We start from the raw sequence: 13,916 nt of genomic DNA, 5'->3' as shown, positions 1-13,916 counted from the left end.
GTTTCCTAGGTCTAGCCGGCTATTATCGGAGATTTATCCAAGACTTCTCCAAAATAGCCCTCCCTTTAACTAAACTAACAAAGAAAGAAGAAAGGTTCGAATGGAATGATGATCAGCAGAAAGCTTTTCGAATATTAAAGGAGAAATTGTCAAGTTCCCCCGTTCTAACGCTGCCAGAAGGAACAGAAGACTTAGTGGTTTATGCAGATGCATCTCATCAAGGGTTGGGTTGTGTCTTGATGCAACGGGGCAAGGTCATTGCCTATGCATCAAGACAACTAAAGCAACATGAAATTAACTATCCAACCCACGATCTCGAACTGGCGGCGGTAGTGTTTGCCTTAAAAATTTGGAGGCATTATTTGTATGGAACGAAATGCACCATTTATTCGGACCACAAAAGCCTTAAATACTTCTTTGAGCAGAAAGATCTCAATATGAGGCAACGAAGGTGGCTAGAGTTGATCAAAGATTACGACTGCGACATTCTTTACCATCCGGGAAAAGCTAATGTTGTAGCGGATGCGTTAAGCCGGAAGGAGTACCCACCACCCATTCGAGTGAAATCGATGAGAATGATAGTTACACCAACCCTTCTTGAAACGATACGAAAGGAGCAAGACGAATCCTTGAATAAAGGCGATCCGAAAGGTGAAAGAACGAAAGGGTTTGAAAGTGAACTTGAAGCAAACACGAGCGGATTAAGAACAAGGTTTGGGCGAGTTTGGATACCGCGATACTGTGAAGCAAAGACCTTATTATTGGAAGAAGCACACAAGTCCCGTTACTCAGTTCATCCGGGAGCCACTAAAATGTACCGAGATTTGAAAGAAAATTTTTGGTGGCCGGGAATGAAACGCGACATTGTCAAGTATGTATCTAAATGCTTGACATGTTCTCAAGTTAAGGCGGAACATCAAAAACCTTACGGGAAATTACAACCCTTAGAAATTCCGGTGTGGAAATGGGAGAATGTGGCTATGGATCTTGTGACCAAACTTCCAAGAACCAAGAAAGGGCATGATGCAATATGGGTCGTTGTTGACCGCCTTACCAAAAGCGCCCATTTTCTACCCATTCGAGAGACCTATTCCTCGGAGAGGTTAGCGGAAGTTTATGTGAATGAGATCGTTTCCCGCCATGGTGTGCCGATGTCTATCTTCTCAGATCGGGATACGCGATTCACCTCCCGCTATTGGCGGAAATTTCATGAAGGAATGGGTACTCAATTGCATCTAAGTACCGCATACCACCCGCAAACGGATGGCCAATCCGAACGAACGATTCAAACTCTCATAGACATGTTGAGGGCATGCGTGATGGATTTCGGGGGAAATTGGGATGAACATTTACCGCTAGTAGAATTTTCATATAATAATAGCTACCAAAGTAGCATACAAATGGCACCGTATGAAATGCTGTATGGAAGAAGATGTAGAACCCCGGTTTGTTGGGGAGAAGTAGGGCAAAGGGAACTCGCACCAAAAGATGTAGTGGCGATAACCAATGAAAAGATCGACGTTGTACGGGCCCGACTAAAAGCAGCGCAAGACCGACAAAAGTCCTATGCAGATAAAAGAAGTCGCCCTATTGAGTTCCAAGTGGGGGACCGAGTATTCTTGAAGGTGTCTCCGTGGAAAGGAATAATTCGATTTCGTAAGCGAGGAAAGTTGGGTCCCCGATATATCGGACCGTTTAAGATTCTAGCTCGAATTGGAAAGGTAGCCTATCGATTAGAACTACCTCCATCATTAGAAGGAATCCACAATACTTTTCATGTGTCACAATTGCGGAAATGTTTAACGGATGAAGCGGCTCACGTACCTCTTGGAGACATCGAAATAGACAAGAAGATGAATTACATAGAAAGACCGGTAGCCATAAAGGATTCCAAGATAAAGACTCTTCGCAACAAAGAAGTTAAGCAAGTATTGGTTCAATGGCAACACCGAAAGGGGTCGGATCTCACTTGGGAATCGGAGAACGAGATGAGAAGGTTCTACCCGTTTTTGTTTGGTACGTAATTGGGTTTCGGGGACGAAACCTATTTTAAGGGGGGTGGACTTGTAACACCCCAAAATTTAATTATGTACGTTGCCATGATACGTTATAAAAATAACTAGGAATGTAAGATTAGTGAGAATGTGAATTAGAAGTTTACTAACTAGGTTGAGTAAGTTATGAGCCATTTAAAATTAAGTGAGCATACATGGAGGGGGGAAAATGTAAATAAAAGAAGTTAGGAGATTAAATGAACAATTAACACAAACAAACACACATATGCGTGTGTTTATGTCGCCAGGAGCAAGCACAGGATGAAACCCCCCTTCTTGTTTCACTAAATTGCACAAATTGAGGCCCTAATCAAGACAATTACTCTTGCATGTTGGTAGATTCTTAATCTTCTAGGTCCATTCAAGCATAAGGTAACAAGAATTTCATGTTTTGATGGTTATGAATGTATAGAGTTCCAACAATTCAATGAATCTATATGAGAAGTTGGATGTTTATGGTTGATTGCATCACTTAGAACACAAATTACACTTGTATTTGGATGAATTGATGTTGAACATGAAAAACCCACTTATGATAGAATGGTAGTGATATGTAACATGGAATTTCGGTGTAGGTTAGTACATTTATGTTGTATGATGATGTTATTAACGAAATGATATTATGTGGAATCGAATTAGGGTAAAGGTTGTATGAGATTTTGATTGAAATTGTTGATATTGATGTTATTGTCATGAACTAGTCATGTTATGCATACAAAACTTGTACCTTATGCTTATCTAATGGTATGCACACCAAGTGTTTGTCAAAATGCTTGAATGAGTTGAACATGTGTTATATATTGCTAAATGTCTAGAATAGAGAATTAGCTAGTTGTGAAATTAAAGCTATTAACAAGGGAATGGAAAGAAAGACATGATACTAAGTATGTAATTATGGATTGTAGGAATTAAGGAGGAAAGCACAAGCCGTTCCGAGTCTCAAACGAAGAACGATAAAGGTAAGTTATAGCTTACATATTATCATTATAATGTAATGTTGTAGTATACTATTGTTTAATGATTGAAGTTGTATTATGTAACAAGTTATGGTAAGCCGTTATGTAATCAAGGTATGGGTTAAATGAGCTAGAAGGGTTATGGGTGAAATTAAAGAAGCTTATGTTTAGAAAGAAGGTTTAAGAGGTTAACTTGAGGTTCATATTTACAATTGATGTTGTATAAATCTTATAATAAGATCGACTAACGGATTGCTTGTATGTAGGTAAAGCGACTTGCTAAATGACGCTACTTGGATCGAACACGCCCATGATGCACGCTTCCGCAAGGATATTAGTTTGGGTCAAAACTTTTGTTAAATATACTTTTGGTAAATGGGTCTTTTTGTAAGTAACAAACTTGTTCGTTGTTAGATGTCAAACTCGTAGTCAAAGACAATGTTAGTTGTTTATGGAATGTTGGGTTGTAAGTTATTTAACATCTCCTAGTTAGTCATGTTATGGTTAAATGTAGAATTTTTGCTTATGAATTATTTGACCCGTTTGGTGTTTTCTCCGAATGAAGTTCATTAGAGTCTTTTAAGTTTTGGCCCTTACAAGTTGGTATCAGAGCCTAGGTTTGAGAGATTCGAGTAGGCTGTGGTGCTCGAACTCAAACCGAAAGCTCTTGTGAAAATGTGTTCGATCCAAAGCGCCACGCAAGTAAGTGATTTAAAGATTTTATGTTTATAGATAGAAATGGGATTGGGTTATGGTTTAGTTGCTAGTGTAACATGGTTGGGAACGTTAAGGTGCTCTATGGAAGGTTTCGGGGCTGCCCGAGACCACTTCGGGTTAGAAAAGGGGGCTGGGAATGAAAATTTTGGTTTTACAGCGCCTGCACATCAGAAAGGCCGTCGGCGACGGACCCCTATACCGTCGGCGACGGTGCCCCTTCACCCGACGGCTTAAGTTCCTGCCTACGGGCTAAAGTCAGCGACGCAACTTTCTGAGGACCGTCGGCGACGCACACCTGTGCCGTCGGCGACGGCCCCTCATTGTCTGCTTTCCCTGAATTGTTTGTTTGTTATGCAAAGACCTTTAATTCAGTCTTAAATCTTCGTTTAACCTAAAGAACACCTCAAATTGTTTATGAAGCTAAGAATTTAAGATAATTAACGTGTTTTAATGACGAATGTGTAAAAGAACGGAAGTCATGTATATAAAAGAATGAAGTAACTAATGTCTTAGAATGTTGTAAGGAAAGATTTAAGAAGTTTATGACTTATGAGAATGAGTTATTAAGAATGAATAGTATATAGAACGATGAGGAGAACGAATGTGATAATACTTGACACGAATGTTTATTTGTAGATGGCAAGTGGAGGAAATACGCATACTACCGAACGTATAACTCGAGATGAATTAAACAAGATGATTTCCGATGAAGTAACGAAGGCAATTGATGCAAATGTTTCAAGGCTAGCACAAGAGGTGGAGGGCCAAGTACTTAGTACGGTAGAAAACATGATCACGGGCAAGGTGGATGAATTGAAGGAAATGATAGCCGGAATTCAAGGCAAGAAAGAGGCAAGACGGTGCACCTACAAGGATTTTATGGCATGTAAGCCTACGACCTTTGACGGGGAAATCGACCCCATAGAATGCCAAAGATGGATAGCTAACATGGAAGGGGTATTCATTCGGAGTCATTGTGACAAGGAAGACCAAGTCATGTTTGCCACGGGGCAACTCATGCGAAGGGCTAAAGATTGGTGGGACTCGTATAGTAAGGAGATTGGAGAAAATCGAGTTCAAACCTTGACTTGGCAAGAATTCAAACAACCTTTTATCAAGTACCATTGTCCACAATCAGCTGTGGATCGGATTCAAGAAGATTTTCTCCGATTACGACAAAGGGATGAATCAGTTAATGAAATCACGAACACTTTCCTCGAACAGCTGAAGTTTTGTGAAGAAATAGTTGGGACAGAAAGGAAGAAGATTATTCGTTATCATGGCATGCTCAAAGCTGAAATTCGGGAGTTCATAACTCCTTCCAAATGTGAAACTTTGGACGAGATCATTGATTTAGCAAGGGATAGAGAAATCGAGATAAAGAGGCAAGATGAACGTGGGGAGAAAAGGCAAGTCGAGAAGGGGTCAACTCAAGGCTCATCCAAGAAACCCAAAACGCAAGATCAAGGAAAGAAGGAAGCTTCCAAAGGCGGGTTCCCACGATGCAAAACATGTGGAAAACCCCATTCCGGTGAATGCTTATTGGGAAGGAAGGGGTGTTACAATTGCGGGCAAGAAGGGCATCCGTACTATAACTGTCCGAATCCCAAGAGGGTATGCTACAATTGTAATGAATCGGGCCATGTGAAAGCCGATTGCCCAAAGCTCAAACAAGGGCCGAAGAAAGAAGGAAAGAAAGAAGAAACTGCGAAAGCAAAGGGAAGAATGTTTCAAATCTCCACGGAAGAAGCAAGAGCTCACCCGAATGTGGTCTCAGGTATCTATATGATAAACTCTATACCCATGTATATATTATTTGATACCGGAGCTAGTAGGTCATTCATTTCTAGTGAGCTTGTACGTTCCCCTTTATTCACGATAGAAAGAATGTGTACACCTCTCGAAGTAGAAATTGCCGATTGTAAGAGTTACCTTTTGCACGAAATATGTAGAGGTTGTAAAATCACCATAGATGATGAAGATTTTGATATTGATTTGATTCCCATGGTTTTGGGAGAATTTAAAGTAGTGGTAGGTATGGATTGGTTATCCCGTTACCACGCGGAAATTTTATGCGAAAACAAAATTATTCATGTGACATCCCCTAAAGGGAAACGGGTAACCATTCATGGGGAAAGGGAAGTAGGAGCAAAATTTTGCACTATCCTAGAAGCCATTAAGTACGTGAGGAATGGAAGTAAAGCATTTTTGGCCTATGTAGTCGATACCAAATTAGGAGCTTTAAAACTTGAAGATACTAAGGTAGTGAATGAATACCCGGATGTATTTCCGGACGAATTGCCGGGACTTCCACCCGAGCGGGAAGTCGAGTTTCGTATCGAATTAGAACCAAATGCCAAACCGGTAGCCAAAGCCCCTTACCGGTTGGCACCCGCGGAAGTACGGGAATTAATGGTCCAATTACAAGAACTTCTTGACAAGGGTTTCATACGCCCTAGCGTATCCCCGTGGGGAGCGCCTGTTTTGTTTGTTAAAAAGAAAGATGGGTCGATGAGAATGTGCATCGACTACCGTGAACTTAACAAACTCACGGTAAAGAACCGATACCCACTTCCGAGAATAGATGATCTCTTTGATCAACTACAAGGGGCAAGTTGGTTCTCAAAAATCGACTTGCGATCGGGCTACCATCAAGTACGAGTAAGGGAAGAGGATGTACCTAAGACTGCGTTCAGAACTCGCTACGGACATTACGAATTCTTGGTAATGTCATTCGGGTTAACTAACGCTCCGGCCGCTTTTATGGATCTAATGAATAGGGTATGCCGAAATATGTTAGACCGGTTTGTCATAGTGTTTATTGATGACATTTTAGTATACTCTCGTAGCGAGTCTGAACATGCAAGTCATTTACGTCAGGTACTCGAAACGCTTCGAAAGGAAAGATTATATGCTAAGTTTTCTAAGTGTGCGTTTTGGCTTAGGGAAGTGCAGTTTTTGGGACATGTAATTAACGAAAAGGGGATTTTAGTGGATCCCTCTAAGGTAGAAGCCGTGATGAAATGGGTACCCCCGAAGAATGTAGGTGAGGTTAGAAGTTTCCTAGGTCTAGCCGGCTATTATCGGAGATTTATCCAAGACTTCTCCAAAATAGCCCTCCCTTTAACTAAACTAACAAAGAAAGAAGAAAGGTTCGAATGGAATGATGATCAGCAGAAAGCTTTTCGAATATTAAAGGAGAAATTGTCAAGTTCCCCCGTTCTAACGCTGCCAGAAGGAACAGAAGACTTAGTGGTTTATGCAGATGCATCTCATCAAGGGTTGGGTTGTGTCTTGATGCAACGGGGCAAGGTCATTGCCTATGCATCAAGACAACTAAAGCAACATGAAATTAACTATCCAACCCACGATCTCGAACTGGCGGCGGTAGTGTTTGCCTTAAAAATTTGGAGGCATTATTTGTATGGAACGAAATGCACCATTTATTCGGACCACAAAAGCCTTAAATACTTCTTTGAGCAGAAAGATCTCAATATGAGGCAACGAAGGTGGCTAGAGTTGATCAAAGATTACGACTGCGACATTCTTTACCATCCGGGAAAAGCTAATGTTGTAGCGGATGCGTTAAGCCGGAAGGAGTACCCACCACCCATTCGAGTGAAATCGATGAGAATGATAGTTACACCAACCCTTCTTGAAACGATACGAAAGGAGCAAGACGAATCCTTGAATAAAGGCGATCCGAAAGGTGAAAGAACGAAAGGGTTTGAAAGTGAACTTGAAGCAAACACGAGCGGATTAAGAACAAGGTTTGGGCGAGTTTGGATACCGCGATACTGTGAAGCAAAGACCTTATTATTGGAAGAAGCACACAAGTCCCGTTACTCAGTTCATCCGGGAGCCACTAAAATGTACCGAGATTTGAAAGAAAATTTTTGGTGGCCGGGAATGAAACGCGACATTGTCAAGTATGTATCTAAATGCTTGACATGTTCTCAAGTTAAGGCGGAACATCAAAAACCTTACGGGAAATTACAACCCTTAGAAATTCCGGTGTGGAAATGGGAGAATGTGGCTATGGATCTTGTGACCAAACTTCCAAGAACCAAGAAAGGGCATGATGCAATATGGGTCGTTGTTGACCGCCTTACCAAAAGCGCCCATTTTCTACCCATTCGAGAGACCTATTCCTCGGAGAGGTTAGCGGAAGTTTATGTGAATGAGATCGTTTCCCGCCATGGTGTGCCGGTGTCTATCTTCTCAGATCGGGATACGCGATTCACCTCCCGCTATTGGCGGAAATTTCATGAAGGAATGGGTACTCAATTGCATCTAAGTACCGCATACCACCCGCAAACGGATGGCCAATCCGAACGAACGATTCAAACTCTCATAGACATGTTGAGGGCATGCGTGATGGATTTCGGGGGAAATTGGGATGAACATTTACCGCTAGTAGAATTTTCATATAATAATAGCTACCAAAGTAGCATACAAATGGCACCGTATGAAATGCTGTATGGAAGAAGATGTAGAACCCCGGTTTGTTGGGGAGAAGTAGGGCAAAGGGAACTCGCACCAAAAGATGTAGTGGCGATAACCAATGAAAAGATCGACGTTGTACGGGCCCGACTAAAAGCAGCGCAAGACCGACAAAAGTCCTATGCAGATAAAAGAAGTCGCCCTATTGAGTTCCAAGTGGGGGACCGAGTATTCTTGAAGGTGTCTCCGTGGAAAGGAATAATTCGATTTCGTAAGCGAGGAAAGTTGGGTCCCCGATATATCGGACCGTTTAAGATTCTAGCTCGAATTGGAAAGGTAGCCTATCGATTAGAACTACCTCCATCATTAGAAGGAATCCACAATACTTTTCATGTGTCACAATTGCGGAAATGTTTAACGGATGAAGCGGCTCACGTACCTCTTGGAGACATCGAAATAGACAAGAAGATGAATTACATAGAAAGACCGGTAGCCATAAAGGATTCCAAGATAAAGACTCTTCGCAACAAAGAAGTTAAGCAAGTATTGGTTCAATGGCAACACCGAAAGGGGTCGGATCTCACTTGGGAATCGGAGAACGAGATGAGAAGGTTCTACCCGTTTTTGTTTGGTACGTAATTGGGTTTCGGGGACGAAACCTATTTTAAGGGGGGTGGACTTGTAACACCCCAAAATTTAATTATGTACGTTGCCATGATACGTTATAAAAATAACTAGGAATGTAAGATTAGTGAGAATGTGAATTAGAAGTTTACTAACTAGGTTGAGTAAGTTATGAGCCATTTAAAATTAAGTGAGCATACATGGAGGGGGGAAAATGTAAATAAAAGAAGTTAGGAGATTAAATGAACAATTAACACAAACAAACACACATATGCGTGTGTTTATGTCGCCAGGAGCAAGCACAGGATGAAACCCCCCTTCTTGTTTCACTAAATTGCACAAATTGAGGCCCTAATCAAGACAATTACTCTTGCATGTTGGTAGATTCTTAATCTTCTAGGTCCATTCAAGCATAAGGTAACAAGAATTTCATGTTTTGATGGTTATGAATGTATAGAGTTCCAACAATTCAATGAATCTATATGAGAAGTTGGATGTTTATGGTTGATTGCATCACTTAGAACACAAATTACACTTGTATTTGGATGAATTGATGTTGAACATGAAAAACCCACTTATGATAGAATGGTAGTGATATGTAACATGGAATTTCGGTGTAGGTTAGTACATTTATGTTGTATGATGATGTTATTAACGAAATGATATTATGTGGAATCGAATTAGGGTAAAGGTTGTATGAGATTTTGATTGAAATTGTTGATATTGATGTTATTGTCATGAACTAGTCATGTTATGCATACAAAACTTGTACCTTATGCTTATCTAATGGTATGCACACCAAGTGTTTGTCAAAATGCTTGAATGAGTTGAACATGTGTTATATATTGCTAAATGTCTAGAATAGAGAATTAGCTAGTTGTGAAATTAAAGCTATTAACAAGGGAATGGAAAGAAAGACATGATACTAAGTATGTAATTATGGATTGTAGGAATTAAGGAGGAAAGCACAAGCCGTTCCGAGTCTCAAACGAAGAACGATAAAGGTAAGTTATAGCTTACATATTATCATTATAATGTAATGTTGTAGTATACTATTGTTTAATGATTGAAGTTGTATTATGTAACAAGTTATGGTAAGCCGTTATGTAATCAAGGTATGGGTTAAATGAGCTAGAAGGGTTATGGGTGAAATTAAAGAAGCTTATGTTTAGAAAGAAGGTTTAAGAGGTTAACTTGAGGTTCATATTTACAATTGATGTTGTATAAATCTTATAATAAGATCGACTAACGGATTGCTTGTATGTAGGTAAAGCGACTTGCTAAATGACGCTACTTGGATCGAACACGCCCATGATGCACGCTTCCGCAAGGATATTAGTTTGGGTCAAAACTTTTGTTAAATATACTTTTGGTAAATGGGTCTTTTTGTAAGTAACAAACTTGTTCGTTGTTAGATGTCAAACTCGTAGTCAAAGACAATGTTAGTTGTTTATGGAATGTTGGGTTGTAAGTTATTTAACATCTCCTAGTTAGTCATGTTATGGTTAAATGTAGAATTTTTGCTTATGAATTATTTGACCCGTTTGGTGTTTTCTCCGAATGAAGTTCATTAGAGTCTTTTAAGTTTTGGCCCTTACACTATTCACGGTACCTCAACATGTCTTCAGATGGAAAGACTGGGTCCCAAAGAAAGTCAGCTTCTTAGCATGGCGTGCAGATCTTGAAAAGCTACTGACCAGGTGTGCATTAGCCCGGAGGAACATTAATATAGACTCGTCGCTCTGTCCGCTGTGTGGGAGCGAACCGAAGATTGTTGAGAACCTTTTTGTTGCGTGCGGCTATATGCAATTGGTATGGGCGTTCATTTCACAGTGGTGCAAGCTGCCAAACGCGTTTGTTTTCAGCTTTAAGGATGTTTTGGATATGGACATGTATACTACGGGGTCTGTTAAAACAAAGAAAACCCTGTACGAGATTGTTTTAATAACCTTGTGGTGCATTTGGAAAATTAGAAAATGAAGCCGTTTTCAACCAAATAAGCCCCTCTGTTCAGAAGGTTGTTATGTAGATCAAGAGTTTTAGTTTTTTGTGTGTCAAAACTAGGTCCAGATATCTGTCTTTAGATTTGGGAATCTAGAATAGTTTCAATCTGTACAAAATAAGGTGGTAGTTGGTTCTTGGGAGAGGCCTTCTGTTTTTGTCAAATGTTTTTGTTGTTTGCTGTTTGGGCTAGCCTTTGGCCTATCTTGCTTAAAAAAATTCCCGGCTGACATAAAAGACTTTTGGCGAGTCATGATCCATAACGGGCCACACCAATGCACAATTCCTTAAATTCCTGGTGGTGTCAGGCCCAACTAAATAAGGGTACATGTGACGTATTCCTTTTCCCCTCGATTAATTCCCTTTTCAAATCGAAGCAACTTCCATAGAGGCCCATCAATTAAGCCCATTGATTCCTACACAAAAATAATTCATCACGTTTTTAGTGGTTCTACAATACAATTAATATTATGTATTCAAGTTCACTTAGGTAGCATTTGTTTTTCTAAAAAAGGTCTGCGCAACCTCTTTTGTCTGTGCTGCGCAGACCACACGCAGACATTAACATCTTTAGACTGATTGTTTTTCCGAAGCCGTTTCATTAAAAAACATCTGCATGAGCTCTTCTTGGTGCAGACTTGGCCCAGTGACTTCTAAGATCTTCTAAGGTCTGCAGAGAGTAAAGCACCACCACCCACCACCACCACTACCACCACCGTCCATCACCATCGTCCACCACCGTACACCATCCACCACCACCGTCTGCAACAACCACAGTCTTCCACAACCACCGTTCACCGTCCACCACCACCACCTACCTTCCACGTCCACCACTCACCACAACCACCACCCACCACTACCGTCTATACACCACCGCCAATTTATTTTAGAAATCTACATACGTTAAAAAACAAACAAACTTCTTCTTGCAGACTACAGAGATTTGGTCTACTTCTTATTCTACAAATGTCTGCAGTTGTAGTCCGCAGACTGTAGACATTTTACCTCTTAAAAAAACAAACAACACCTTAGTAACTTTGAATTGTATATCAGTTACGTTTCTTGAATTATATATATAGTTAATGAAGGGACATGAATAGTGATTTTAAATTTATAATAATATATAGTTTTTTCACATTTTGTTATTTTAATATCATAATAGTTTATTATTATATTTACTTTTAAATTTTGATGTATTTTATTGTTTTTTTCTTTTATAAGACCATATGTCTTTTATTATTAAATTTTTATTTTCAATAAATCATTTTTTAAATTATATTTCCTTTATCAATTAATTTGATATTTTCTTTAGTAACTTACGTTCATTATTTTTTTTTTCTAAAAACTTAAGTACGTAGTTTTGATTTATTTTTTTCTCTCGGCGTTCCGCTATTAGTTTTGTTAAAAAGAAAGTTTTATTCAAAATAGAGTATTTATTTGGTATCTTAAAACGCTACGATGATAAACTAAACCAATTCTAACGGTTTGACTTTCTAAACAACATTAATAACTTTTTTGTTCCATTTCGCCGCAATATGCGACCGTTAACAAATCTAGTTATATATATATATATATATATATATATATATATATATATATATATATATATATATATATATATATATATATAAGGGAAGGCTAGACACAAAACCCTTAAGTTTTTAGAAAACTCTGGAAACTCAAATCTCCCCCCATTTTTACCCAACCTCCCAACATTTTTTTTTTTTGAAAAAAATAACACATGTAATATACATGTTTTAAAGTGTTTTAGGCCAAAAAAAAAACAAAAAAGCGCAGAAGGGATGTTTTAAAAAAAAATAAACAAATTTCAGCAATGTCCGGTTGCCTAACATGTGTTAGGCACAAAAGACAGAAACTTGCTGATTTTTTTTTAATCATTCCTTTGGCGCTTTTTTGATTTTTTTGGCCCAAAACTCTTAAAAACATGTATATTACATGTGTTATTTTTTCAAAAAAAAAAAATGTCGGGAGGTTGGGTTTTCTATATATATAGGGTTTTCTATATAGCCCTCCCCTATATATATATATATAGGGGGCTGCTAGAATGAAAACCACCCCGAGTTGTAAGAACCGCGAGAACCACACCATCCAGGTCGTCGTTTACCATGATTTTTTTTTACAACTAGATGTGAATATTATAAACACATCCGTAAAAAAAAATTAAACGCCCCCCGAGGGTGTAGTTTTTTACACCACAAGTTTGGTGTTTTTATTTTTTTTTTTGTTTTTTTTTTCACCAAACTTGTGGTGTAAAAAACTACCCCCTCTGGGGGGGGGGGGGCGTTTAAATTTTTTTTTTTACGGATGTGTTTATAATATACACATCTAGTTGTAAAAAAAATCATGGTAAACGGCGACCCGGATGGTGTGGTTCTCGTGATTCTTACAACTCGGGGTGGTTTTCTTTCTAGCGGCTCCCTATATATATATATATATATATATATATATATATATATATATATATATATATATATTTGGCCAAGGCTCATTAATAGTGTTCTTTTTTTTAACTTTAGTGGTCTATTTTTTAATTTGATATATAAATTTACAAATACATATTGAATCAATAAAGGTAGGTGTTGGAGTGGTAAAGTAATTTCCTACCATATAACATACTCAAGTTCAATTCTTCAACCTTCCACTTTTGAATGCTTATTTTTTTGTATATTAATTTTTTTATTTTAGTAGTTCTTGTTTATTTTTAAATCATGTTTCCCTTTTCATTTAATTTAATATTTATAATAATTTATGTTCATTAACTTTTTCTAAAACCTAAGTACGTAGTTGTGTTTAATTTTCCTTGACATTCCGTTATAAATTTTGTTAAAACGAAGTTGTATTCAAAATAGAGTTTGTATTTGGTATCGTAAAACGGTATAAAAATGAATTGAAACCGAACCGATTATGATGGTTTAGCTTTCTAAACAACACCCTTAAATTTCAACTAACATTTGTTTTATATTAACATTTGCTTTGTTTCGCTGCAACACACGACATCAAGAAATCTAGTGTGAATTAAAGATCAATTAAAGTTGACTAATAGATTATTTAAATTTCAACCATCATTTAATTCGTTCAACACATAAACCCTAAGGCTTTT

General features: G+C 38.5%; 2 protein-coding genes and 2 long non-coding RNA genes across 4 annotated transcripts; all 4 read left to right on the top strand.

Moving 5' to 3' along the window:
- The first annotated feature begins 1,400 nt into the window (after nucleotides 1-1,400).
- On the top strand, nucleotides 1,401-2,024 carry LOC110887973. The gene has a single exon (XM_022135526.1). The coding sequence runs from the start codon at nucleotides 1,401-1,403 to the stop codon at nucleotides 2,022-2,024; it is 624 nt and encodes a 207-aa protein (XP_021991218.1).
- A 378-nt stretch (nucleotides 2,025-2,402) lies between these two features.
- Nucleotides 2,403-3,519, top strand: LOC110889921. Its single transcript, XR_002564052.2, has 3 exons — nucleotides 2,403-2,426; nucleotides 2,960-3,013; nucleotides 3,277-3,519. It is a non-coding gene; the product is annotated as an uncharacterized LOC110889921 (long non-coding RNA).
- Nucleotides 3,520-8,185: 4,666 nt separating this feature from the next.
- On the top strand, nucleotides 8,186-8,809 carry LOC110887975. Its single transcript, XM_022135527.1, has one exon. The coding sequence runs from the start codon at nucleotides 8,186-8,188 to the stop codon at nucleotides 8,807-8,809; it is 624 nt and encodes a 207-aa protein (XP_021991219.1).
- Nucleotides 8,810-9,187: 378 nt separating this feature from the next.
- On the top strand, nucleotides 9,188-10,304 carry LOC110889922. The gene is made up of 3 exons (XR_002564053.2): nucleotides 9,188-9,211; nucleotides 9,745-9,798; nucleotides 10,062-10,304. It is a non-coding gene; the product is annotated as an uncharacterized LOC110889922 (long non-coding RNA).
- The last annotated feature ends 3,612 nt before the right edge of the window (nucleotides 10,305-13,916 follow it).

Source organism: Helianthus annuus, chromosome 11 (genome assembly GCF_002127325.2).
Source record: "Helianthus annuus cultivar XRQ/B chromosome 11, HanXRQr2.0-SUNRISE, whole genome shotgun sequence".
Taxonomy (NCBI): domain Eukaryota; kingdom Viridiplantae; phylum Streptophyta; class Magnoliopsida; order Asterales; family Asteraceae; genus Helianthus; species Helianthus annuus.
This window is presented reverse-complemented; position numbering and strand designations above follow the sequence as displayed.

Coding starts and splice junctions, on each gene's coding strand:
- LOC110887975 (XM_022135527.1), top strand. CDS start 8,186: ATGGCACCGTATGAAATGCTGTATGGAAGAAGATGTAGAACCCCGGTT.
- LOC110887973 (XM_022135526.1), top strand. CDS start 1,401: ATGGCACCGTATGAAATGCTGTATGGAAGAAGATGTAGAACCCCGGTT.